Source organism: Oncorhynchus gorbuscha, linkage group LG24 (genome assembly GCF_021184085.1).
Source record: "Oncorhynchus gorbuscha isolate QuinsamMale2020 ecotype Even-year linkage group LG24, OgorEven_v1.0, whole genome shotgun sequence".
Classification (NCBI taxonomy): domain Eukaryota; kingdom Metazoa; phylum Chordata; class Actinopteri; order Salmoniformes; family Salmonidae; genus Oncorhynchus; species Oncorhynchus gorbuscha.
The window spans coordinates 30,673,576-30,698,728 of record NC_060196.1 but is presented as its reverse complement, the minus strand read 5'-3'; the positions used below and the strand labels follow the sequence as shown (position 1 = coordinate 30,698,728).

Below are 25,153 nucleotides of genomic sequence, written 5' to 3'. Positions count from 1 at the left end.
AAGTTCACAGACAATATAAATTGCAAAATTATATTGCTATAACACTGAACTTTAGGCTGATGCCTTTCTCCCATCAAAGTAAATTGCACTGATGACCATACCTGACAATCAATTTTCCATATTAGGTCTATATATTTAATATAGCATATCTCTAATGTGATTCATGTCCCATAATATTGTTAATGCTAGGTTTATATTATTCATATTATGCCTAAATAGTCTCGTCTGCCTTATATTTATTTTTGCTATATCTTATCTCAATGCATGGTAGTCTACATTATGAATTAACAGTTTTGGCAGTCTATGCCCATAGAATCCACTGAGTAAAACATGATTCATGAAGATTTATTGGATATAACCAATCAATGGAGAAAATGTGAAAATGACTTGAATTTATATTGTGCATTTCAGCGTAGATGTGACACTTTATTTCTTATGTAGGTTATGGTATACACAGGAAGTTATTTGATATGTAGTATGGTCAATGTTTGAACATGCGTTCGAATATAATCCACTCACCAGAGGAATTCAGACATTTTGTTCAATTGTCTTCAATTTCCAAATGTATATTGCCATATCTAACTTTTAAATACATTTTCATGGCACTTGACTGAAACATATTTTTGGCGTCGTATGCAAATATATGCTGACGTAAAACATCATGTGGTTTTTGTCGTAGATCATGAACGACTACTTTTTTTTTTTTACTGTTGTCTTTAGGATATGCCAGAATCTTTAGAATTACCAGCGGAATATGCGCGTTACCACCGACTACTTACAATTGGGAATTTTACTGCTAGTTTATCGTCCCAGCAACAAAAGGCTCTAGGCAGGTAAGAATACTATATTAAACAGTTTTTCAACAACGGTGAAGAATATTGGCCAAATAAATTCCTCAAATGAAGTTATAAACGGTTTGGTAGCAAGCTAGACTATAGCAGCCTGGTTTGCCCGGCTCGTGTGGTTATGCTAGCGACATCCCTTTCATCACTACTCGCGCGCTGTCACACTTGAATTAGAATCACCTTGCCATCAAATCATGCCAATAAAACCTTAAAAGTATATAGTTTACCCTTTCAATACATACATTTACTTTTCGTTTAGGTAAATATGTAACCATTTAGAATTAAGTAAATGTTTTTACTTTGACGTTTTTAACTTTTTGTGCCCATTTGAAGTGGGCACCTTTTAATGTATTGACGCTAGACATTTAGCTTGCCTTGTCACCTAGCTAGCTAGCGACCCAGCAACTCACTTCTGAAGTTTGAAAACGTGCTAAACAAAGATTCGTGCTTCAACACTACTTCTGAACTGGTTAGCTTTATAATGTCTATGTTTACATAGTTAGCTAACTCGTTAAATAGTGCCATCATTATTTTAAGATTCGACCTCCGTTTGTCAAGCGTGTGGACAAGTTCTGGGTTTATACTATAGTAGCTAGCTATAGGACAGTAATGTGAATCATCCTACATATTAGACAGCCTTCCTATTGTCACCAGCGAAACGTACAGTACCTAACTATGTGAATATTTTTTTATTCCTTAATTGTCACCGTGCATTCGTTAGTTATATGTATTGTGTAACAAGAGGCACAATTTGGATTAGGTAACTAGCTAACGTTACTTATCGCTAATTAGTTATTGTACATTTTACTTGCTACTGTTATATAGCTCTGGTTTTATTTGTCTCGTAGCTGGTTGAAACTAGCTTGCTAGCAGCCTGGCTACAGCAGTTAGCCAGCCAGGCAGGCAGATGGGTTAAATGTGGTGACGCCTTCCGCGGTATGGATTGGTGGTGGCACACTGGCAGCGCGGGCTATGCTGCCCGGTGACAGCAGTGTGGTAAATTGCACCAGCAGTGGCGGACTGGGACAAGAATTCGGCCCTGGCATTTTATCCACACCAGCCTATATCACTGCGTCCAGCTTCAACCGGGGGAACACTACACAACTTTCTAAATCCTCCTATTGCTCAGCCTCACACATTAAATGACTGTCTTTCCAGTAGTTGTGTGTGTGTGTTGCCAACGTAGTGGTGCACACACTAAACGATGTGGCACAGAGATGGTCACACACTACAAGATTCTTCACTTGGTCATGAGGATTCTCGAAAACATGCGTGAACTTTGTCAGACATTCATGCTTGCCATACAGAGTTCAAATATCTAGCCAACATTTTGAATTGAATAACATAGCTTGTGATCATCAGAGCTGTAACAATTTGACACTTTGGTTAATAAAGGCAAGTACAAACGCATACTAGTAGTAGTCATCGCTCCTGCTCGAGAGTCTACACATTCTGGGTGATGCGAAATATCTCACTGGCTTCCTCTGGCAAACTCTCATTGGCTGTTGCTGATCACCATTCTCAAAACGTGTCATTGCACATCTCACTCTACAAGAGCATTCAAACATGTTTGAAAATATATTGATGTTCGGAACTTCTCAAAGATGAGTTTGGTAGCCCTCAGATTGCATCTTTGACCCACTCACATTAAGCGAGCGTCGGTGACAGACGCCCCAAGTAGGCAACGACATGGGTATTTTATCTCCGATCTCAAAAAGTAGTCTGGGAAGCTAGATCGTGGCCAAAATCTTGTAGTGTGCATCTGCCTTTAGACACGGGCAGTAGTGCTGACATAACATTGGCAGTACAGTACAGCTTTTTGCAACCGCTGCTATACCAGTGACTGGCAAGACCTGGTCCTAAACATTTCTACCAGCTCATGTTTAAAACAAATACAAAATGCAAAAATACCACTGGAGCAGGCATGTGCACAGATACGGCTCAACCAGTGCTCAAGCACCTGCCTGTTTGTTTTCCTATGAGAAAGTGCCCTATCTGCTCAGTGGATTTTGTTCATTTTATACATTTTACTGAATAAAAATTATAAATGCATCATGGAAGAATTTCAAAGATTTTACTGAGTTACAGTTCTTACAAGGAAATCAGTCAATTGAAATGCATTCATTAGGTCCTAATCTATGGCTTTTACATGACTGGGACTACAGATATGTATCTGTTGGTCACACATACCTTTAAAAAAAGATGCAAAAAAACAAGTAGGGTCGTGGCTCAGAACCTGACAGTGTCTGGTGTGACTACAATTTTCCACATGCAGCGCGACACGTTTCCTTTGCATAGAGTTGATCAGGCTGTTGATTGTGGCCTGTGGAATGTTGTCCCACTCATCTTCAATGGCTGTGCAAAGTTGCTGGATAGTGGCGGAAACTGGAACACAATGTTGTACACGTCTTCCCAGAGCATCCCAAACATGCTCAATGGGTGATATGTCTGGTGAGTATGCAGGCCATGGAAGAACAAGGACATTTTCAGCTTCCAGAAATTGTGTACAGATCCTTGCAACATGGGTCTGTGCATTATCATCAAAGTGTTGGTCCCATGTTTCATGAGCTGAAATAAAAAATCCCAGAAATGTTTGATGCACACACAGCATATTTCTCTAAGGTTTTGTGCACAAATGTGTTTACATCTCTGTTAGTGAACAATTCTCCTTTGCCAAGATAATCCATCCACCTGACGGTAGTATATCAAGAAGCTGATAAACAGCATAATCATTAAACGGGTGCACCTTATGCTGGGGGACAATAAAAGGCCACTCTAAAATGTGCAGTTTTTTATACAAATCCACAAATGTCTCAAGTTGAGGGAGCGTGCAATTGGCATGCTGACTGCAGGAATGTCCACAAAATCTGTTGCCAGAGAATTTAATGTTAATTTCTCTACCATAAACCAATGTTGTTTTTGAAAATTTGTCAGTAGGTCCAACCAGCCTCACAACCAACCGCATGCCACATGTAACCACGCCAGCCTAGGACCTCCACATCCTGCTTCTTTACCTGTTGGGTTGTCTGAGACCAGTCACCCGGACAGCTGATGAAACTGTGTATTTCTGTAACAAAGCCCTTTTGTGGGAAAAACTCATTCTGATTGGCTGGGCCTGGCTCCCCAGTGGATTGCTTATGCCCTCATAGGCCTACCCATAGCTGCACCCCTGCCTAGTCATGTGAAATCCATAGATTAGGTCCTAATAAATGTATTTCAGTTGACTGATTTCCTTTGTGAACTGTAACTCAGTAAAATCATTAATTGCTGCATGTTTATATTTTGGTTCAGTATAGATTCAGCCGCGGGACACATTTCTTCTTTTTTTTCCCTCCCCTTGAGTGGATGGTTGGCGGGCCGGAGCATAATTACAAGTCATTTGTTGAGTGAAAATTGACTGCAGGAAGCCCAAACAGATATCATATTTCACTGAAACATAATCATTTCAAACCTTGCTTACAGTTGTTTATGATCATGTCTAATATGAGTGGAAATCCTTTAACATATTTTACACATTAAAATTATTTTTCCGGTGTTTTTACATTTATTTTTATGTCCAACAATGAAATCAGAAGGCTAAGTAAAACCACCTGCGGGCCAAATTGGGGATCCCTGCACTACAATGTCTCAGGACACCATTATGTTGTATCTCTGTAAGCCCTGTCCCTTGTATGACTTCTCAGTTTGCACTCACTAAAAATAGACTCAAAACTCCTATAGCCTGGGCCAGATATGGTGAGATTAGTGGCTAGTAGTAATCCTATACTATTGTTCTTGTAGTTATTTTTTTGTATCCTTAATAATGTAAGCCCAATGATAGATGGGGTTAATAGTTTTAAAATGTATATTATGTTGATCAATTAGTTACTTGTTGGTTTTGAATTATTTAAGTATTGTCTAATATTCTTATCAGAAAAACATATATTTCCATTTTGTCTTCAGACTAGCCCTTAGCGAACATTTTTCTGCTCAATCTGGTACTACTCGATTTTTGGTTCAAGCTCAAGGAATTAATTCATTTGCATCTTATTTGAATTTCCTGCTTGCACAAGTATTGGTTAATGTGAGCTCCAGAGAGCTGCTTGGCAAGCATGCACTTGTGCAAGTCATGTGGTGCAAATACAATGTGCTCTGATGAGCCCCCCCCCCCCCCCCCAACTGAGCATGTGCAAAGCTGGAAATCACAAGCCCAGTGCTCAAATTCTGCAGCTTTGTTTTTGCTCTCCTCCACTATGCCGGGCTTGCCTAATTGGATGTTAACACGCATAGCCTACTCCATTTTGCAATATGCAGCCCTGCAGACTAACAAGCAAGGTGTGGTAGACCTATCCTGTAAATACTTTATGACTAAGGCTAGTAGAATGTTCTGCATGCTGCATTAGATTAATATATTTAGTGCTCCAGTAAATGCATTTGCATTGTTGTCTCACTGAATCAAGTGGGTCTGTTTCTTCCCAGAGAGCTGCATGTGGGACCTAACTACTGTAGCCATGGAGGCTGTAGTGTAGAGCCATCTACTGCAGCTTCCCCAACATCATTCATTGCATAGATACCTCTGTTTACACAAAAAATATCTGTCTGCTCGCTTTGAATACCATAGTCGATTAATTGCCAGCACCAATTAAGATATGCTAAATATTTTTTATTTCAGTGACTCATTGTTAGTGAAATGGTGAAATTCCGAACATTTAAATGTAGGCCACATCTCTCAACAGCAGTTGGCTATCTAAAGCATTTTGTATTTCACATTATGATTCAGTGTAAGAGAAGAGAACCATAATCAACTACATTTGCCTCCAAAAGCAGCTCTATTGCTTTAAGACTTCATTTGAGGGTCAGAAATGACATAAGCTTGGACACAGCCTTACACTGTTCTCCTCTTCAACTCTGCCTCCAACAGTGTCCTCAAAAGTAAACACATGGCGTAGGCGTAAAGTACTCCTTGGCTGAACCTTCAATTCAGGGTTGTCGATTCTGGCAAACAGGAGGGGCTGTCAGGACCATCATATTTATTGGTAGTTATCACAGGCCGAGCCTTGTGGAGAGAGTGCAGTGGTTTTCATTCAATAATGGTACATTTTGATTCTCCAAAAGAAAATGAATTTCATTGCAGCTACATTACCTTGAATAGGCCTACTTGTTTATCAATACATTGAGTGGTGAGTAGGAGGTAGTTCTATGTGGCAACCACTTGCTGCGGTTCACATGTGGATGCTATGCTGTTGGTGACTAAGCAGTCGTTTCAGGTGGACGGATGATGTCACTTCTTTGGGCTTAAGCTCCCTTGAAAGCTGCGTTGTTGTGTTCTGTCTGTAGCAATGACCTCATCCTGAGGGGGAGCATCTCAGTTGCTCTCTGGTTGTACTGTATGGTCCACAGCCCCTCTTGTCATAAGTGCTGTATGTGGGGTGGATCATAGGCTGGGAAGATCCCAGTATCGTGAGACTAGTTATTATCATGGCAAGGAAACAAAACAAGAAGCGTATTTAACTTCTTTGGGAAAACTGTTGGAAACCATCATTATGTTGTCATCCAGTGTTACACATTTATTTTCCAAGCTATAGCGCACAATATTTTACATTCACAGGTTTTTAAAGGACCAAAGAATTTGGTCTTTCGTGTTTTATATATATATATATATATTGATTGCAATATTGGTATCATCCCAGCCCTAGGTGGATGACTCCATTTTGTAAATGTCAAATCAAATGTTATTGTTCACATACACGTGTTTAGCAGATGTTATTGCGAGTGTAGTGAAATGCTTGTGCTTCTAGTTCCCGACAGTGCAGCAATATCTAACAAGTCATATCTAACAATTTCACAACAAATACCTAATACACACATCTAAGTAAAGGAATATAATAAGAATATATAAATATATGGATGAGCAATTTGAGCGGCATAGGCTAAGCGTGTTCGTGTTAAGACGTTATGTTTTTGTGTGCCATAGATATCCTGTAACACATTTTCGGTATATTTTTTATAACATGCACTGTGTATTTTAATTTCGGGTTCGTTTGTTACATCTTCGAATAAGCAGCTTGCTGCCTAGATCCATTTTACACAGCTTCCATCTCGCTTTGGGCTGATTGTTATAAACTGGTCCTGGTTTTACCCCAGTCTTGCACACACTTTTTAAAGTAGCCTAACTGTATCGGCGATGAGCTTAATTCCCAACGGCGTTCATTGACAAGTTGTAATGTGATTAATTCTGATAAGTCAAGCGCAATGAAACGATACATCCCAGGTGGTGTTTGTCATTTAAATAACCTTCCAAAGCTGTCCGGCTCTTTCTTTCGGCACGTTTCCAAGGTAACAACCTTCAATTTTTCGGCAAACACAAAGCGATGCAGTTTTCAGGGCCTTGGCAGGGCTCTGCCTCCGAGCTACCCCCCCCCCCCCCCCCTGCCACTGACATTCTTGTCTCGTCTCAGATTCCAGAGGAGACTACCCAGAGTGCCGCTGGACCGGAGACCAAAAAGGAGCTGGAGAGAGTGGAGGCGGAGCTGGAGCAAGATAGGCAACCCCCCCCCCCCCAAGGGAAGCCCCACCCTACTGCGGAAGTGCAGTGAGTGCCCTTTCACAACGGGGCAACACTCTGGTGGGGGCGGGATGCTCAGGGGGGGAAACAAGTACTACTCTACTGTTGTAATTGCTATGCTTGTTGAAATAGGTCCTTTAGACGGCGCTACCTTTCGTTGACATCAGATTTGCAAGTTTTCAATTTATATTATCCTTAGAACATCCTTGGATGTGGTATGGGCAAAGCCATGTTCACACTATGCAGCTTTAAGCCCACTCAGCATACAGTAAATATCACAATAGATAGCTATAAATACAAACAAAGCAAACAGCTGCTCATCTAAAACATATTGAACATAATATATGCAACAATTAGAAGTCAAATTTTCCATTCAGCAAACTCAACAGAATGCACAGCACAAAGCTGCATACGAGCTACTATTCCTAGCTAGCATAGTTAACATTAGTTGGCTGATTTTAATCTTCTCAGTCATGCATCGAGTAGGGCAGGCTATTATTTCAAATACAAAACTATCAATCTGCATTTTAACACAGGTAGTTCCCATGGTAAACATTTCTCTGCATTTACTTTTTAAACACTTCAAAACATCTATTTGCCTAGCTAGCTAACTATGTAATGTTTTCCTTTTTTTTGTCAATGAGAAAGTAACAGGCTGTTAATGCAATTAAAACTAGGCCTAAAAGCTCGATTAACAAGTCTCCAAATGTATGTTATTTCTGTTTTAGATATGAGCTGTTTTACTTGTCTGCTTCAAGAGACATTCTATTTGCACACCACAAACACACTGTGGGGGATATGTGGTGCAGAAGTGTCCTAACCGACCTACAGACCCAATAACCCCCTCTCGTTCGACTGGATTCCACTGGATATCTGGATCAAAAGGGGCTAAGGTGGTGGGCGTGGTTGGCCCAGCTGAATTTGAGTACATTTTAGAGGCCCCCATCTTGGCGGTGTAGACATTCTTGAATTTAAGGCAATTTCCTGAAATTCTAAACGTTTATCCATAGAGCTGAGAAAAATGTTAGCAGTTTTTAAGCTAATTTCCTTCAATTCTATGCATTTTACCTTGGCTAATGCTATGTAATTTTGTTCAAACTTAATAACAAATCAAAACTGCCAAATTCATTGTTTTTGGAATTTTTGATTCTACCTGGCTGTCAAGATTTTTTTGGTGAATTTGTTAGTTCTCAAATATTATATTATTACAAAATATGTAGTCCCATAATCTTTATTTTACATACTTTATATCTGGTTTTAGTCATTTAGGCTGAAGGCGCTTTTCCATCCTGAAAATTATTATTATTATTATTTTTACACTGTTTGGTGGCCCAAAAAAACGCCTAGGCAACCCACCCAAGGATTTTGATGGCAGAAAAATCCCTGTGATGGTTAGTCAGATGGTTCAACATGCAGCAAAGGGAACTTCAGTGTTACCAATATAATACTGTATATAGTAATTACCTCACAATTCATTGTAGATGTGTCAGACTTTTTCAGAAGAACAAGCATACAAAATATAGAATCTAGTCTGTTTTTCCATCTAATAGAAGTAATGGTTTTTGGTACAGATAAGTGAATATGATGTTTGGCGCTCACTTGAAATTCCACTGTAATTAATGGGCCGCATAACAACTGACACTTTACGGTATTTATTTGAATGTTGGAGCGAGACCCATCTGGGGAATGTTTATTTGTGCAACGATGCGTCACCATGGGTCATCATGCTGCAGTGACAGTCTTTGATCCGTCTCACACTTCGCAATATTAGTTCTCCTTGACCTCCGCCGTTAAAGCGGTTCACCCAAGTAATGTCTCCTACCCGGCCAGGGCTCATAGAATAATTCATATTTGGCAGGAAAACAGTGATTTTTGGTGCATAGTTAGACTTGGGAACCATATCTCCGGTCTTTCAACAGCTGACATGCCAGCACGTTTTCCCTTTCAATCAATCCAAGTCCTGAGTCCCCAGGTAAGTTGACTCTCGATTCACTGACAAGCAGCCACTGCTGCCTACTGCAACTGGAGTTACTGTGTGTACCCTTGATCAAGGCCACATTTAATAATTAATCAAGGGGGTGGGCATTTTTATGCCTTCCCACTCAAAGTGCCATAATAGATGGCTATGCATACAAACATGAAGAATACCAACTTTAAAAGCCACGTAGGGAACTGTTAAATAAATATATATTTCTTCATACTTGTACCACTTTTAATATTGAGTTGCACCCTCCCCCATTTTGCCCTCAGAACAGACTCAATTCGTCGGGGCATGGACTCTGTCAAGCGTTCCACAGGGATGCTGATCCATGTTGACTCCAATGCTTCCCACAGTTGTCAAGTTGTCTAGATGTCCTTTGGGTGGTGGATCATTCTTGATACACAGGAAATTGTTCAGCTTGAAAAACCCTGCTGCGTTGTATTTCTTGACACAAACCTGTGCGCCTGGCACCTACCATAACCCATTCAAAGGCACAAATATTTTCTCTTGCCCATTCACCCTCTGAACGGTGCACACACACACACAATCCATGTCTCAGTTGTATCAAGACTTAAAATCCCTTCAACATTTCTCCTCCCCTTCATTTACACTGATTTATTTGAAGTGACATCCATAAGGGATCATAGCTTTCACATGGTCAGTCTGTCATGGAAAGAGCAGGTGTTCCTAATGTTTTGTACACAGTGTATATTAACATACCTGCAGTGAAGAATTTTTCCTTATCACTTTAACAAGATGACAAGCACACCTTGTTAATACCAAATGCTTTCCCCAATTGGTTCTGTGGCATCAAGTGATCTATGTTGTGCTTCTCCTTGAGTCTCACCTGTGTGCTTGTCCTGGGTACATGGGAGGCTTAATTCCGCTCTCCATACTTTGTTTGCCAATGTTTAGGTATATTTTTAACTGCTCTCATAATTTACTTACGTCTGCTGTCTCATTTGTGCATGGACAGTGTTTGTGACTTGATCTCACATGTATCCTACATGCATACGCTGTTGGGTGGACATTATATTTTAAACAGACTAGTCTCATTTAATTTGATTAAAAAGATAAACATTTAGGCCTGCCTGAAGATTCTGTTGTCCCCATTTGAACTACGAGTTCTGATACCGTTTTGTTCCTTAGACCATGTGTCTGGCAAAAGATACGTATTTGCTGTCGAACAACAGCCGAAAACTCAGCCCACTCCTTCCCCCTTGTCTTCATCAGACCCCCTTCTCGGCTCCCCCCCCCCCCAGACACCCCCTCGGATTCGTCAACGTTGCTTTGCCTCTAAACTCTCTGGGAAAGAAGCCATGGGAGTCTGCCGCTCTACTGGATCCAGTTCCTGCTGGACATCCCCACATGTAGAGAAGCAGCTGGCCACCACAGTTATTCGGCACATACCCCTTCCAGCTCTCTCTCACACACACTCGTGCTCCTGTCCTTTACGTAGCCCTTTTCTCAGTCTGTTTACACATATACAAATGAATGGTTTCACCACCACAGTTTACAGCGTCACACTTTAATGGGCTAATGTATTGTTTCATAACTTTTCATAAGCGAGCTCCAACGTTTTATTTTGAGTCGCTGGACGTTTTAGCCTTTCATTCGCAGTTCAGTGGTCAGCAGAAAACCATTTCCTGCGTTTTTGCCATTGTTTAGAGTGACCACAAACCCTGCTTTACCACAATGTAAGGATCAATGGTTTCTTTGTCTGCAGGGGTGTAAGGAGGAAAGCATGGGGGGAGAAGAAAAAAAAAAACGTTTTCCAGATCGGAGCTTAAACAAGCAGCACAGGATGTGCAGCCAAACTATTTCCCTGCTTGGCTGGCGTTTTTGAAATAAATGTCTTTAATGTGTGGAGTTTGCAGACAAGATGGAGTCCTCTGTTCTCGGAGAACAGCAGTCCCTGTGGATGTCATGTGGTTTCGTCCCTTTTATTCACAGGTGGGCGGGACGGGATCCTGCCTAAACATACTTCTAATCCTTTGTCTGATCTTGTGTTTGTCTCCGTGGTTTAGTTTGTAGTTTATTTCAAAGACCAAGTTTAGAGATGTTTTCATGAACTAAGAGACAGTCGAGACATTAGTTTGAGACATGTTCGCAGGAGAATAAACGTGAATAATCAAGACTAAGGACAAGGAATAGGAATATTAGTCACCAAATTATCATTGGCCAAAAATTTGACCATTATACTCCGAACCAAAATCTATATGAATGTCCTTCAAAAGTATGAACAACACCCTCACATCTCTAAATTCAAACGGAGCGAAACAATTGCCATCAAAAGGTCTTGGAGGAGATTGAATCACTCTTATCTCCGGTTTGGCAGTTTCCATAGCAACCTGCCAGTCCCATGGCCGTCTGAGGAGAATTAAACCCCAGTAGCCTGGACCCAAATCTGCCATCAAAGTTTCAGGGGCATCAATCTGAGCGTAATGATTAAACGTTGTAAGAGTTGTTTGGAATAGTCCTTACACACTGATGCTGCCACAGACTTTCCCCTAACATTTATATAGCTATGGGGAAATACTGTTTTTTATTTGTATTACATCCTTCCATAATAGTATGGAATAGCCTATACTATTTGTGTGGTCTACATTGTGTGACTGCATTTGTTTTGTATAATTAGTTTTTTGTTTTGACTCGTCGTGCTTTGGATTTGTGGGAGTCTGTATATAATGTACAGTTCTACACTGTGTGAAGATATTAAACCCGACCTATGTTGCCAGAGACAACAGCACAGTGCATAACTTCTCCATGAGCTCTTCCCCTAGAAGGTAACTGTCTAACCACTTCAAATAGGCTACACTGACTTACGAAACACCAAAGGGGGACTAATGCAATTACCTCTGTCTCCATGCAGAACTGATAAGGTATTAAAGGGTGGCCTGATGAGATTTAAATTAATTCTGTGCTCATTCAAACTCTTCTGTCTCATTGAGAATGAGCTGCTCTGTAATTTGGGTTTAGTCTCCTCTCACTGGCGAAGCAGTTCTTAAAATGTTTAACCAAATAGAGCAAGATTTAGCCGATGAGCTTGTACTTAACATGCTTTTGAAATCAGACACATGCAACGTTTCCTCAGTGCAGTGCACTATTTGAGGACTTTGATATTGTATGTCAGTCAGTCACCACCTTTTGATATGGAAATGACTACACAGGAAAATAAAACACGATCTTTTCTAGAACTGCTTGTTTGGATTGCATGATGCTCTCTGAGCTTTGAGGACAACTAAGATCGATGTCTCTGAATGAACCTGCGTTCATTTGAGGACAAATTATGCCTCGTCTTTTAGGAAGTGCAGCCTAAATCGTTTATGAATCTTTATCCTTACTGGTGTTGATAATCATAGTTTTATAGTAACTAGGAAGTTCCTTTTGTGTTACTAATTAGCTTACAGTCGATCACAAATGCCATTATCCACTTGTCAAATTTGTTTGAGCCCTACATGACATGCTCAGATTGACTGTCTGTCTTTTTTCTTGTTTTTCTCTCTCCCCTCTTACTTTCTCGCTGTCTGTCGTTTTCTCTTGTGATTGAGAGAGCTGACTGCGAGGCAGGGCTGCGTGTATGTGACTTAGAGGCTGCCTCTGGGGTTTTACACAGTCTGCTCTGGATGTACAGGACATTGATCATCTACGATGATGCATTGCGTTTGTTCTCTGAACTGGTACCGGAAGAGTTCAACGCACCATTTTAGAAATCTTCAGCGCTAGTCTTTTCCACGGTATAGGTCCCTGAACATCCCTGGCATATGTCACTGTCAGACTTCTTTAGAGGGAATTTTCTTGCCCTGATTTTAGGCAGTCAGTGTTGCCACCATTTATGAAGTGTGTTAATCGGCCAGTATGCACAGATGAGGTTTAAGTCATATCCCAGGCAGTCTGGAGGCCGGCTTATGTCCCCCGTGGCTGACTGGCGCTTTGAGAGTTGCCAAAGGACACGAGACAGAATGGCTCATGCATGTTTGATCAGCCCAGCCCTGCCGCCTCCATGGAGAAGGCCTACCCAGGCGAGCGTCACGGATCAGCCAGAATAGATCGTCCCGACGGGGTTCGCGGAGGACCCTTGCCACACGCTGTTCACTGTGGCTGGCCCCAACTCTGCTCGACCACAGCCCTCCTCGCCTAATTAGCACCTGTGAGAAGAAATCGTTAATATGCAGTGGTGAGGTAGCAGAAAGGCACCTCGCTGCCTTGGCTGTTGCCATAGTGACACCATGGCAATGAAGGCAGTCTAATTATTTTAGATGTTTTTTTTTTTTTCATTTTTAATAAGGAGCCACTGAATCTATTTCATTTATGAGGGTGGACTGATATAATTATTTATTCATGTTTTAGTTCATCATTCAGTTCTGGGCAATATGGGCATGACAATTCAAGTTTGGGTAGAATAAATAGAGTGTACCCTTGATGAGGCTGGATAATATTTGTGGGGCAAGTGTGTGATCGAACAATCTTCCATATTTATTTAAAAAAAAAAAAAAATTGTGGCCATTCCATAGATTGTTGTTTAGGTAGAGGTGACGAGATGCCTAGCATGTTGCATTCTTAAGGTGCAAGACAACATCATTCCTGCTGCCCAGCATATTGACAGACCTAGAGCTGAGGACACTGTTGCTGTGCTTTTTACAATTAACAATATTCCTTTTGATTACTGAATATCGGCCTAGATCTGTCAGTTCCGTTTGAAAAACATGGTGTGTTTTTTTTCTGCGTCACATGAATTGTAAATACTGTATGCAAACTTGAGGAAGGCAGTCATATGGTCTTGTCTTGGTGTGCCGTGCACCTTGAGGCACATTAACACTATGTAGCCTAATTACTGTTTCAGGCCCTGTGTGGATAATGAATGATTGATCAATGCTTTTTGTCATGCGTCTCATGGTGCTACTGAATACAAACTAAGCAACTTATTAATTTTCAGCAACTTATTAACATGTGTAAATATTTGTATGAACATAAGAATCAACAACTGGGATATATAGACTGAACAAGTTTCACAGACTTGTGACTAACAGAAATTGAATAATGTGTCCCTGAACAAAGGGGGGGTCAAAATCAAAAGTAACAGTATCTAGATGCATTAAGTACTGCAGTGCATCTCCTCTTCATGGACTGCACCAGATTTGCTAGTTCTTGTTGTGAGATGTTACCCCAGTCTTCCACCAAGGCACCTGAAAGTTCCCGGACATTTCTTGGGGGAATGGCCCGAGCCCTCACCCTCTGTTCCAACAGATCCCAGACGTGCTCAATTCAATTGAGATCCAGGCTCTTCGCTGGCCATGTCAGAACACTGACATTCCTGTCTTGCAGTACATACCGCACAGAACGAGCAGTATGGCTGGTGGCATTGTCATGCTGGAGGGTCATGTCAAGATGAGCCTGCAGGAAGGGTACCACATGAGGGAGGAGGATGTCTTCCATGTAACGCACAGCGTTGAGATTGCCTGCAATGACAACAAGCTCAGTCTGATGATGCTGTGACACACCGCCCCAGTCCATGACGGACCCTCCACCTCCAAATCGATCCCGCTCCAGAGTACAGGCCTCGGTGTAATGCTCATTCCTTCAACGATAAACACGAATGCGACCATCACCCCTGGTGAGACACAACCGCGACTCGCCAGTGAAGAGCACTTTTTGCCAGTCCTGTCTGGTCCAGCGACGATTGGTTTGTGCCCGTAGACTACGTTGTTGCCAGTGAGGACCTTCCTTACAACACGCCTACAAGCCCTCAGTCCAGCCTCTCTCAGCCTATTGCGGACAGTATGAGCACTGATGGAGGGATTGTGCCTTCCTGGTGTAACTTGGGCAGTTGTTGTTGCCATCCTATAACTGTCCCGCAGGTGTGATGTTCGGTTGTACCGATCCTGTGCAGGTGATGCTACACATGGTCTGCCATTGCAAGGACGATCAGCTGTCCGTCCTGTCTCCCTGTAGCGCGGTCTTAGGTGTCTCACAGTATGGACATTGCAATTTATTGCCCTGGCCACATCTGCAGTCCTCATGCCTCTTTGCAGCATGCCTAAGGCACGTTCACGATGATGAGCAGGGACCCTGGGCATCTTTCTTTTGGTGTTTTTCAGAGTCAGTAGAAAGTCCTCTTTAGTGTCCTAAGTTTTCATAACTGTGACCTTAATTGCCTACCATCTTGTAAGCTGTTAGTGTCTTAACGATCATTCCACAGGTGCATGTTCATTAATTGTTTGTTGTTCATTGAACAAGCATGGGAAACAGTGTTTAAACCCTTTTCAATGAAGATCTGAAGTTATTTGGATTTTTCAAATTATCTTTGAAAGACAGGTTCCTGGAAAAGGGATGTTTCTTTTGCGGAGTTTATATGGTAGTTTTCCTACAGACAATAGTCATGCTACTTTCAGACTGGTGTTGAAAGTTCCAGGGATCATGAGTGTAAGTTCAGAGTATTTCGTTCTAGATTTAAAGTTTGTCAGACTGACCTTAGGTGTGCAATTGATAAAAGCATAGTGACACGGCATCATAATTAAACTTTTGTCTATTAACCTGAACAAAAAAACTAGAGGCAATTAGTTCAGCTTGTTGGTAATAAAATGTAATTGTACTGTAGGCCTAATTATTGTAATAATGTAGTAAGTGTAGGCTAGCTTGGGTAGGACCATTGCATGTAGCCTAGAAGTTTATTTATTAAAACAACAAAGCTAAAAGTGATAGTTTTGTTTAAAGACTTAAAATGGCTAATACACTAATTTGTTATACTGTCATTATTAGATACATTTGTTATCATGTGTCTTAGATTTTCTCTCCCTTCCTCCCCCCATCACAACGGTCTCACTCAGGCCATGGCCTAGTTTATCTTCTGCTTTGTGCTCACATTGGCGTACATGTTACACTTCAGAATGCCTGAATGTGAGACTCTTTTGGCACTCAAACTTCTCCACTTTTGAGTTTGTGTGAATGTCAGTCTGGCTTCTTTGAAGTTAAACTTTGTACTGAAAGTCACACCTCAGTACTGCATTTTAGGCCCACTCTGTGTAGATATTGAATTATATGTTGAATTTATAGACTTACTGTTTTTCCAGATTAGGTGGTACAGCTATAGTTTTACAAGAGTGAAAATAAAAGGTGATGTCAGTTAAAGGGCCAATCTGTAGTTGCTCCATACATTTTTGGACTTTAATGATATATTCTTCAAGAATCAATGGGTACATAATTTTTAGAAATGCCTCTTGAACTTAGTTTAACTGTCACACTCCATGAGAACCCCAAATATAAGCTTGTTTTACTCAATTGTTTGTTAACAAACACTATAGCCTCGAAACAACATGTTTAAATGGATGGTCAAACCTTGCATCCATAGCTCTGTCTGAGTTTGAGTGGTTACATTTCTCCAGCCCCATTCCTCAGCTTTTTTTCAACTGCCCCTTTTAACATTTCCTATTTTCCCCTTTTTATTCCAGGTGAATGCCATCTGTGATGAACTCTCATGAAGCCGCACACGGGAGCTGACGTCCGCAGGAGACACCACTGCAGACCCAGGACAGTAGAGGAGCAGGGTCTTCTTCAAACACTGGAGACTTACCCTCCCCCTGACCCAAATAACATCCCACATCAGTCACCAGCAATGTCCAGTCGCAGGAAATCCTCCACACCCTGCATGATCCGGGTTAGTGACATAATAGAGCAGGATGACTCTGAAGAAATGGAAGTGTCCACTGCCAATGTGACCAACAATGGGTCTTCAGAGTCTGTGGAAAATCAAGACCATACAGTACAAGACACTATAGAAGATCTAGGAAGTGAGATTGAAACAAAAGTTGTGGCGGAAGCTGATCCTATGCCCCAACTGAGGCAGCATGGAAGTTACGAGTGCAAATACTGTCCTTTCTCCACCCAGAAACTCAACGACTTCAAAGAGCACGTAGACTCCAGTCATCCCAATGTCATACTCAACCCCCTCTATCTGTGTGCCGTGTGCAACTTCAGCACCAAAAAGTTTGACTCTCTTACAGACCACAATGAGACCCAACACCCTGGAGAGACCAACTTCAAGTTCAAGAGGGTAAAAATAAATAACCAGACTATCTTGGAGCAGACAATCGAAGGCAAGACCAATTCAGTTCTCTGCAATACTGTAGACGGAAAAGGAGTTGTCACTTTTCCACCGAGCAAACCAATTACGGGGAATATCGGAAAGCCAAACATGGACAACATACAGTCCCTCTACCAAGGGAATGATTTGGAAAAGAGGTTGCAAAACTTTATTCCAAAAGATCAAATCACAGCTGTGAACATAAACGGCACAATGATCATCCCTGAACCAACAATCATTCAAGGGCTTTCGTATGTAATGCCATTGCTTCAAAGACCACCCAACTTCTGTTCTGTACCAACAATTGCTGTTCCTCTGAACTCTACCAAATATAATCCTTCACTGGACAATAACACAACCCTAATGACATCTTTTAACAAATTCCCTTACCCAACCCATGCTGAGCTGTCCTGGCTAACTGCTGCATCCAAGCACCCAGAGGAGCAAATAAAGGTGTGGTTCACTACCCAACGGCTAAAGCAAGGCATCACCTGGTCACCAGAGGAAGTTGAGGAAGCCAGGAAGAAAATGTTTAATGGCTCCATCCCACCCATACATCAGACCTTCACCGTTCTGCCTACCCCAATTTCTCAGCCTGCCAAAGCCACCCAGCCCCTTATTCAGACTAGCTTTGGGCAGTCTAATCTAGTACTGACAAGTATTGCTAATGGATCAATCATGACCTGTGCTCCTGTTGCAGTGACTGTAGCCAGTTTTGTGCAACCTCTCAAGCGACCCCTGACAACTCCTTCATTCGCCCCAGAATTAAAGCGCCCCATGGCGGCCCCTGCAGAAGACCCAAAGGAGAAGATACTAATGGCCCCTCCTCCAGTTCCACAAAAAGAGAGACTTCTCATGGCCCCACCCCCAGTGCCCGCAGAATTAAAGAGATCTGTAGCATTTCCTATTATCGCCTCGGAGATGAAAAGGTCCTTGGCAGCACCTCTCATGGTTTCTAAAGGAAAACTGCCCTTGGCCACTCCACTTGTGAACCCCAAAAACAAGCTGCCAATGGCACCTTCTCCAATCTTCCCTAAGATGAAGAGACCTATTGTCAACCCTCAATTCAAGAGTTACATGCTGCCTCCTCCTTCATTAGTTTCCAAAGACAAACTTCCAATCACCCACTCTCTATTGGCTTCAGACTTAAAGTTACCAATCTCACCCCCTCTCATTGCCCCTCAAGTGAGGAGGCCAACAATAATCCAGTCCGTGTGGACTCCCCTCAAGGGCCCGTTCCAACTCCCTAGCCTTTACCAAGACAGCAAGAAAACAAAAATGCAAATAACAGAGATGAAGGCCAGATATGTCAGAGGACGTCTCTCAGAGGACAAAGTGCTCACCCCTCTTGGGGAAGCCAATGGTGTCTCTCGTGGGGATGCAAAGTGGGTTCATGACCAAGGGCCTCATGCACAGAACGGCATTCTTCAGTTGTACAATGAGCTAGCATCAAAACCAGAACAGCAACAATCAGTTCAGACTCAATTTCCACTCTTGGAGAGAATGAAAGGGAAGACTTCTGAGCAGTTGAAGATTCTAGAAGAGAACTTCCAGAGAAACAGCTCTCCAACATACAATGACGTTGACAATCTAGTGACTGCAACCCAACTGTCGCGGGAGGAAATTGACAGCTGGTTTTTAGAGCGCCGGGCGCTGCGTGACAACCTTGAACAAGCTCTTCTAAACTCCATGGGCTCAAAGAGACTCGACGTTGATAAGCGTCAGCAACAACACGGACCGCTGAATGGTGTGCACAAGCAAGGTGGCCATCCAAGAAGCTCTCCCTTTGCCATCATTTCCCCCACCACCACTTGCTCAGTGCCTCTAGACAGCAAATCCTTGGCTCTTCTGAAGGATGTTTTTGCACAAACTCGGTGGCCTTCCCCTGAAGAATACAATCAGCTTGAGGCCCAGACAAGCCTGGCTCGCACAGAAATCGTCCGCTGGTTCAAGGACAGTAGGTCAGCACTGAAGAGTGGGACCTTGGAGTGGATGGAGTTTTTCCATAAACTGAACAGCAGTGGGCAAAATGGCGAGGGGGCGCTACTGAGCACAGAGAATGCTTTCAGCATAATCCAGCGCTACCAGGAAGTAAAGTCACCCAAGGTGGAGGATATTGGGAGGCTAACTGAGCATGCCAGTCTTAGCAGCCAGGAGATCAAGGAATGGTTTGCCAGCAAATTGAGACAAAACACATCTGATATCAGCCAGAATTGTGGCCAAAATGGAGGCTCTCGAGAGGGGTTCGGGAGCTGGATGGAGGAAACCAAGGGGATGGATGCACGCATGGGTGCTAAGGAGCTGGTCTCGGACAAAGACAGGATGCTTCTGGAAGGGTGACTGGATAAAGGGTAAGAAAGTGTATCAAACTTAATTTGTTAGTTTTGTAGACATTTACATTTTAGTCATTTATCCAGAGAAACTTACAGGAGCAATTAAGGCTAAGTGCCTTGCTCAAGGGCACATTGACAGACTTATCACCTAGTCAGCTTGGAGATTTGAACCAGCAACCTTTTGGTTACTAGCCCAACCTCTTAACCGCTAGGCTACCTGCTGCCACTAGAATAGGACATGTTTTTCTCACTGTAGTAGCTGCATTTCACAACGTGTCCTAGTTACTAATGGGACCAAGGCACTGAGAGCCCTGACTGTTGGCAGTAGAATAGCATTTTAATCCCTTTTGGGAATTATCAGGGCTCTTGTGAAAGTGTTATGCCAATTGTATAAAATGTAATAACGGGAAAAAAATTCTTCCTTGCAGGTGCGAACCGTTGCCACTGTCAGTTGCACACAGGAGCTGAAAAGGAAAGAGTTTAATTATTGAATATTGTATTTTCTGAACAAATTATTTCTTGCTTGTTCCATCCCAGTTTGTGCCCAACATTTCCTCAAGGTTGAGTTAACTTTGTAGAACGTTTTCAAAAACATGGTGGTAATGTTGTGTGTGATTTAGGATGAGGTAGAAGGCACAGTGCACTGAATGTGTGCCTGAAGCACTGACCAGGTGGTGATCGTTGAGTGCCAAAGCTGGATTTGCTGTGTTATTACACTTTTAAAAAAAGGGTTCTTGTAAATATATTTTTTCTGTGTTGCTACAGATTTGTACAATTTTGGGGGAATTTTGTTACATTTTATAATGGGAGCAACTTGCCCCTTTTTTTCGCTCCAGCGGATCTTAGTGGTCTGTCCTACATTTTGTAATGAAACACCATGAACCACTACAACCGTTGGCAATACTTCAGTCCATTTTCCAATGCTGAACTTCCGTTGCAGTTCCCTCCTGTCAGGTGGACTTATATCAAATCAAACTATTTACGGTTCTGAAGTGCTATTGTACTCCCTGGACTCTAAGCCAACCTGCACTTTGGTAAGGAACATGCTTGTTTGACCAAGTGATGTTGTGGATCATTGTTCGAGAAAAAAACGGTCAGTGGCAAAACCAGAAAGAAATAATAACATTGAAACAAATCCAGAATCATGTTGCCTGCCTGTATCATATTCTAATCTTTCTCTTTTGATTTATTTGTTGTCCTGCAAATGAACATACACATCTGTAATAGCCTTTATACCTACGTACATGTTGACTTAATAGAAGTAGTGCTAGTTCCATTCCGACATTAGAAACAAACCAATACAAGCTCTTTATGTACCGCTTTAGTGTCATGGTCAGGACATAGTGCCTTCGAGAAAGTATTCAGACCCCTTGACTTTTTCCACATTTTTTTACGTTACAGCCTTATTCTAAAATTGATTAAATAAAACATTTCAGTAATCTGCACTAGAGGTCGGCCGATTATGATTTTTCAACGCCGATACCGATTATTGGAGGACCAGAAAAGCCAATATCGACCCTCTTGGGTCGACCCGGGACGCATGCGTCCCATCTAGACATCTGGAAATGCACTACGCTAAATGCTAATAGCACTCGTTAAAACTCAAAACGTTCATTAAAACACACATGCAGGGTACTGAATTAAAGCTACACTCGTTGTGAATCCAGACAAGTCAGATTTTTAAAATGCTTTTCGGCGAAAGCATGAGAAGCTATTATCTGATAGCATGCAACACCCCAAAAGACCCGCAGGGGACGTAAACAAAATAATTAGCATAGTCGGCGCTACACAAAACGCAGAAATAAAATATAAAACATTCATTACCTTTGACGATCTTCTTTGTCGGCACTCCTAGATGTCCCATAAACATCACTATTGGGTATTTTTTCGATTAAATCGGTCCATATATAGCCTATATATCGATCTATGAAGACTGTGTGATCAAGGAAAAAAACAGCGTTTTATAACTCAACGTCATTTTTTTTAATTAAAAAAGTCGACGATAAACTTTCACAAAACACTTCGAAATACTTTTGTAATGCAACTTTAGGTATTAGTAAACGTTAATAATCTATCAAATTGATCACGGGGTGATGTATATTCAATAGCTCCACGTCTTCAAATCATGTTCAGAAATTTCTACTCCAAAACATCCTGTCTCTTGTTCGTTTGACCAAGAAACAAAGCCTAGGCAATTGACAAGACTGGTGACATCGTGTGGAAGCTGTAGGAATTTGAGTCTCGGCTCCAGGTAATTTGGTTTCCATTTAACAATACATGCAAGTGGCGCATTGATACTTTTTCCAGTTTTCAGTGATCAGTTTTTCTTCCGCTTTTCGATGAAACGCAGGCTCTGTTATAGTCACAGCTGTGATTTAACCAGTTTTAGAAACGTCAGAGTGTTTTCTATCCACACATACTAATCATATGCATATACTATATTCCTGGCATGAGTAGCAGGACGCTGAAATGTTGCACGATTTTTAACAGAATGTTCGAAAAAGTAGGGGGTAGGATTAACAGGTTAATCGGCCGGTTATTTTTATTTATTTTATTTTATGTATTACATTAATGACAATTACAACAATACTGAATGAAAACTTATTTTAACTTAATATAATACATCAATAAAAATACATTTAGCCTCAAATAAATAATGAAACATGTTCAATTTGGTTTAAATAATGCAAAAACAAAGTGTTGGGGAAGAAAGTAAAAGTGCAATATGTGCCATGTAAAAAAAACTAACGTTTAAGTTCTTTGCTCAGAACATGAGAACATATGAAAGCTGGTGGTTCCTTTTTTAAAAATGAGACTTAAATATTCCAAGGTAAAAGGTTTTAGGTTGTAGTTAATATAGTGTATAGGACTATTTCTCTCTATACCAATTTGTATTTCATATACCTTTAACTATTGCATGTTCTTATAGGCACTTTAGTATTGCCAGTGTAACAGTATAGCTTCCGTCCCTCTCTCGCCCCTGCCTGGGCTCGAGCCAGGAACACATTGACAACAGCCACCCTCGAAGTATCGTTACCCATCCCTCCACAAAATCCACGGCCCTTGCAGAGCAAAGGGAACAACTACTCCAAGTCTCAGAGCGAGTGACGTTTGAAACGCTATTAGCGCGCACCCCGCTAACTAGCTAGCCATTTCACATCGGTTACACCAGCCTAATCTCGGGAGTTGATAAGGCTTGAAGTCATAAACAGCTCAATGCTTGAAGCACAGCGAAGAGCTGCTGGCAAAACGCATGAAAGTGCTGTTTGAATGAATGCTTACGAGCCTGCTGCTGCCTACCACCGCTCAGTCAGACTGCTCTATCAAATCATAGACTTAATTATAAGATAACACACACAAAAGACGAACCTTTGGCCATTAATATGGTCGAATCAGGAAACTATCATTTCGAAAACAAAACGTTTATTTCATTGAAATACGGAACCGTTCCATATTTTATCAGGTGGCATCCCTAAGTCTAAATATTGGTGTTACATTGTACAACCTTCAATGTTATGTCATAATTATGTAAAATTCTGGCATATTAGTTCGCAACAAGCCAAGCAGTCCAAATTGTTACCCTGACTCTGCGTGCAATGAACGCAATGAACGCAAGAGAAGTGACACAATTTCACCGAGTTAATATCGCCTGCTAACCTGGATTTCTTTTAGCTAAATATGCAGGTTTAAAAATATATGCTTCTGTGTATTGATTTTAAGAAAGGCATTAGTGTTTATGGTTAAGTACAGTCGTGCAACAATTGTGCTTTTTTCCGCAAATGTGCTTTTGTTAAATCATCCCCCGTTTGGCGAAGTTGGCTGTCTTTGTTAGGAAGAAATAGTCTTCACACAATTCTCAAACGAGCCAAGCGGCCCAAACTGCTGCATATACCCTGACTCTGTTGCAAGAGAAGTGACACAATTTACCTAGTTAAAATAATTAAAAGGTTTGAAAAATAAATAAATACCGCTTTCCGATTATGAAAACTTGAAATCGGCCCTAATTAATCGGCCATTCCAATTAATTGGTCGACCTATAATCTGCACACAGTACCCCATAATGGCAAAGTGAAAACAGGTTTTTAGAAATGTTTGCAAATGTATTAAACATTTCAGCATTGAAGATCTCCAAGAACACAGTGGCCTCCATTCTTAAATGGAAGATGTTTTGAATCACCAAGACTCTTTCTAGAGCTGGCTGCCTGGCCAAACTGATCAATCGGGAGAAGTGCCTTGGTCAGGGAGGTGACCAAGAACCCGATGGTCACTCTGAAAGAGCTCCAGAGTTCCTCTGTGGAGATGGTTGTCCTTCTGGAAGGTTCTCTCATCTCTGCAGCACTCCACCAATCAGGCCTATATGGGGCCAGACGGTAGCCACTCCTCAGTAAAAGGCACATGACAGCCTGCTTGGAGTTTGCCAAAAGGCACCTAAAGACTCATGCCATGAGAATCAAGATTCTCTGGACTGATGAAACCAAGATTCAACACTTTGGTCTGAATGCCAAGTGCCACGTCTGTCGGAAACTTGGCACCATCCCTACGGTGATGCATGGTGTTGGCAGCATAATGCTTTGGATGTTTTTCAGTAGCAAAGACTGGGAGACTAGTCAGGATCAAGGCAAAGATAAAAAGAGCAAAGATTCGAGAGATCCTTGATGAAAACATGCTCAGGACCTCCGACTAGGGTGTAGGTTCAACTTCCAACATGACAACGCCCCTAAGCACACAGCCAAGACAATGCAAGAGTGTCTTCGGGACAAGTCACTGAATGTCCTTGAGTGGTCCCACCAGAGCCCGGACTTGAACCTGATCGAACATCTCTGCAGAGAACTGAAAATAGCTGCGCAGCAACACTCCCCATTCAACCTGGCAGAGCTTGAGAGGATCTGCAGAGAAGAAAGAGAGAAACTCCCCAAATACAGGTGTGCCAAGCTTGTAGCGTCATACCCAAGAAGACTCAAGGCTGTAATCCCTGCCAAAGGTTTTCAACAAAGTACTGAGTAAAGGGTCTGAATACTTCTGTAAATATGATATTTCAGGTTTTTTAATTAGCAAAAATGTACCTGTTTTTACATTATCATTCTGAGGTATTGTGTGTAGATTGGGGGTATATTGGACTTATCCAATTTAGATTAAGGCTGTAACTTTACAAAATGTGTAAAGTCAAGGGGTCTGAATACTTTCTGAAGGCACTGTATAACAAGAAATACTCCACTTATACCAAGATCCTGCTTACTCTTTTCAAAAACCAGTTACTCTTTTCAAAAACCAGTTGTCTGCTGTAATCCAATAAAACAGAGCCTTTTTAAAGGTAACTTGCTGTGTTTACTGTTTGTCCCATGTATGCAGCGTGTCATGAGGTAACTTGGA

General features: G+C 41.7%; 1 protein-coding gene across 2 annotated transcripts; it reads left to right on the top strand.

Moving 5' to 3' along the window:
* The first annotated feature begins 690 nt into the window (after positions 1–690).
* On the top strand, positions 691–21,446 carry LOC124011993 (zinc fingers and homeoboxes protein 2). 2 transcript variants are annotated; one of them, XM_046325316.1, is made up of 4 exons: positions 691–833; positions 7,283–7,416; positions 16,819–19,801; positions 20,212–21,446. In XM_046325316.1, exon 3 carries the CDS (start codon positions 16,845–16,847, stop codon positions 19,788–19,790), a length of 2,946 nt encoding a protein of 981 aa, XP_046181272.1. In that variant the 5' UTR covers positions 691–833; positions 7,283–7,416; positions 16,819–16,844; the 3' UTR covers positions 19,791–19,801; positions 20,212–21,446. The 2 variants fall into 2 exon arrangements, with proteins under 2 accessions (XP_046181272.1, XP_046181273.1); XM_046325317.1 differs by lacking the exon at positions 7,283–7,416 and having other exon boundaries at positions 692–833.
* The last annotated feature ends 3,707 nt before the right edge of the window (positions 21,447–25,153 follow it).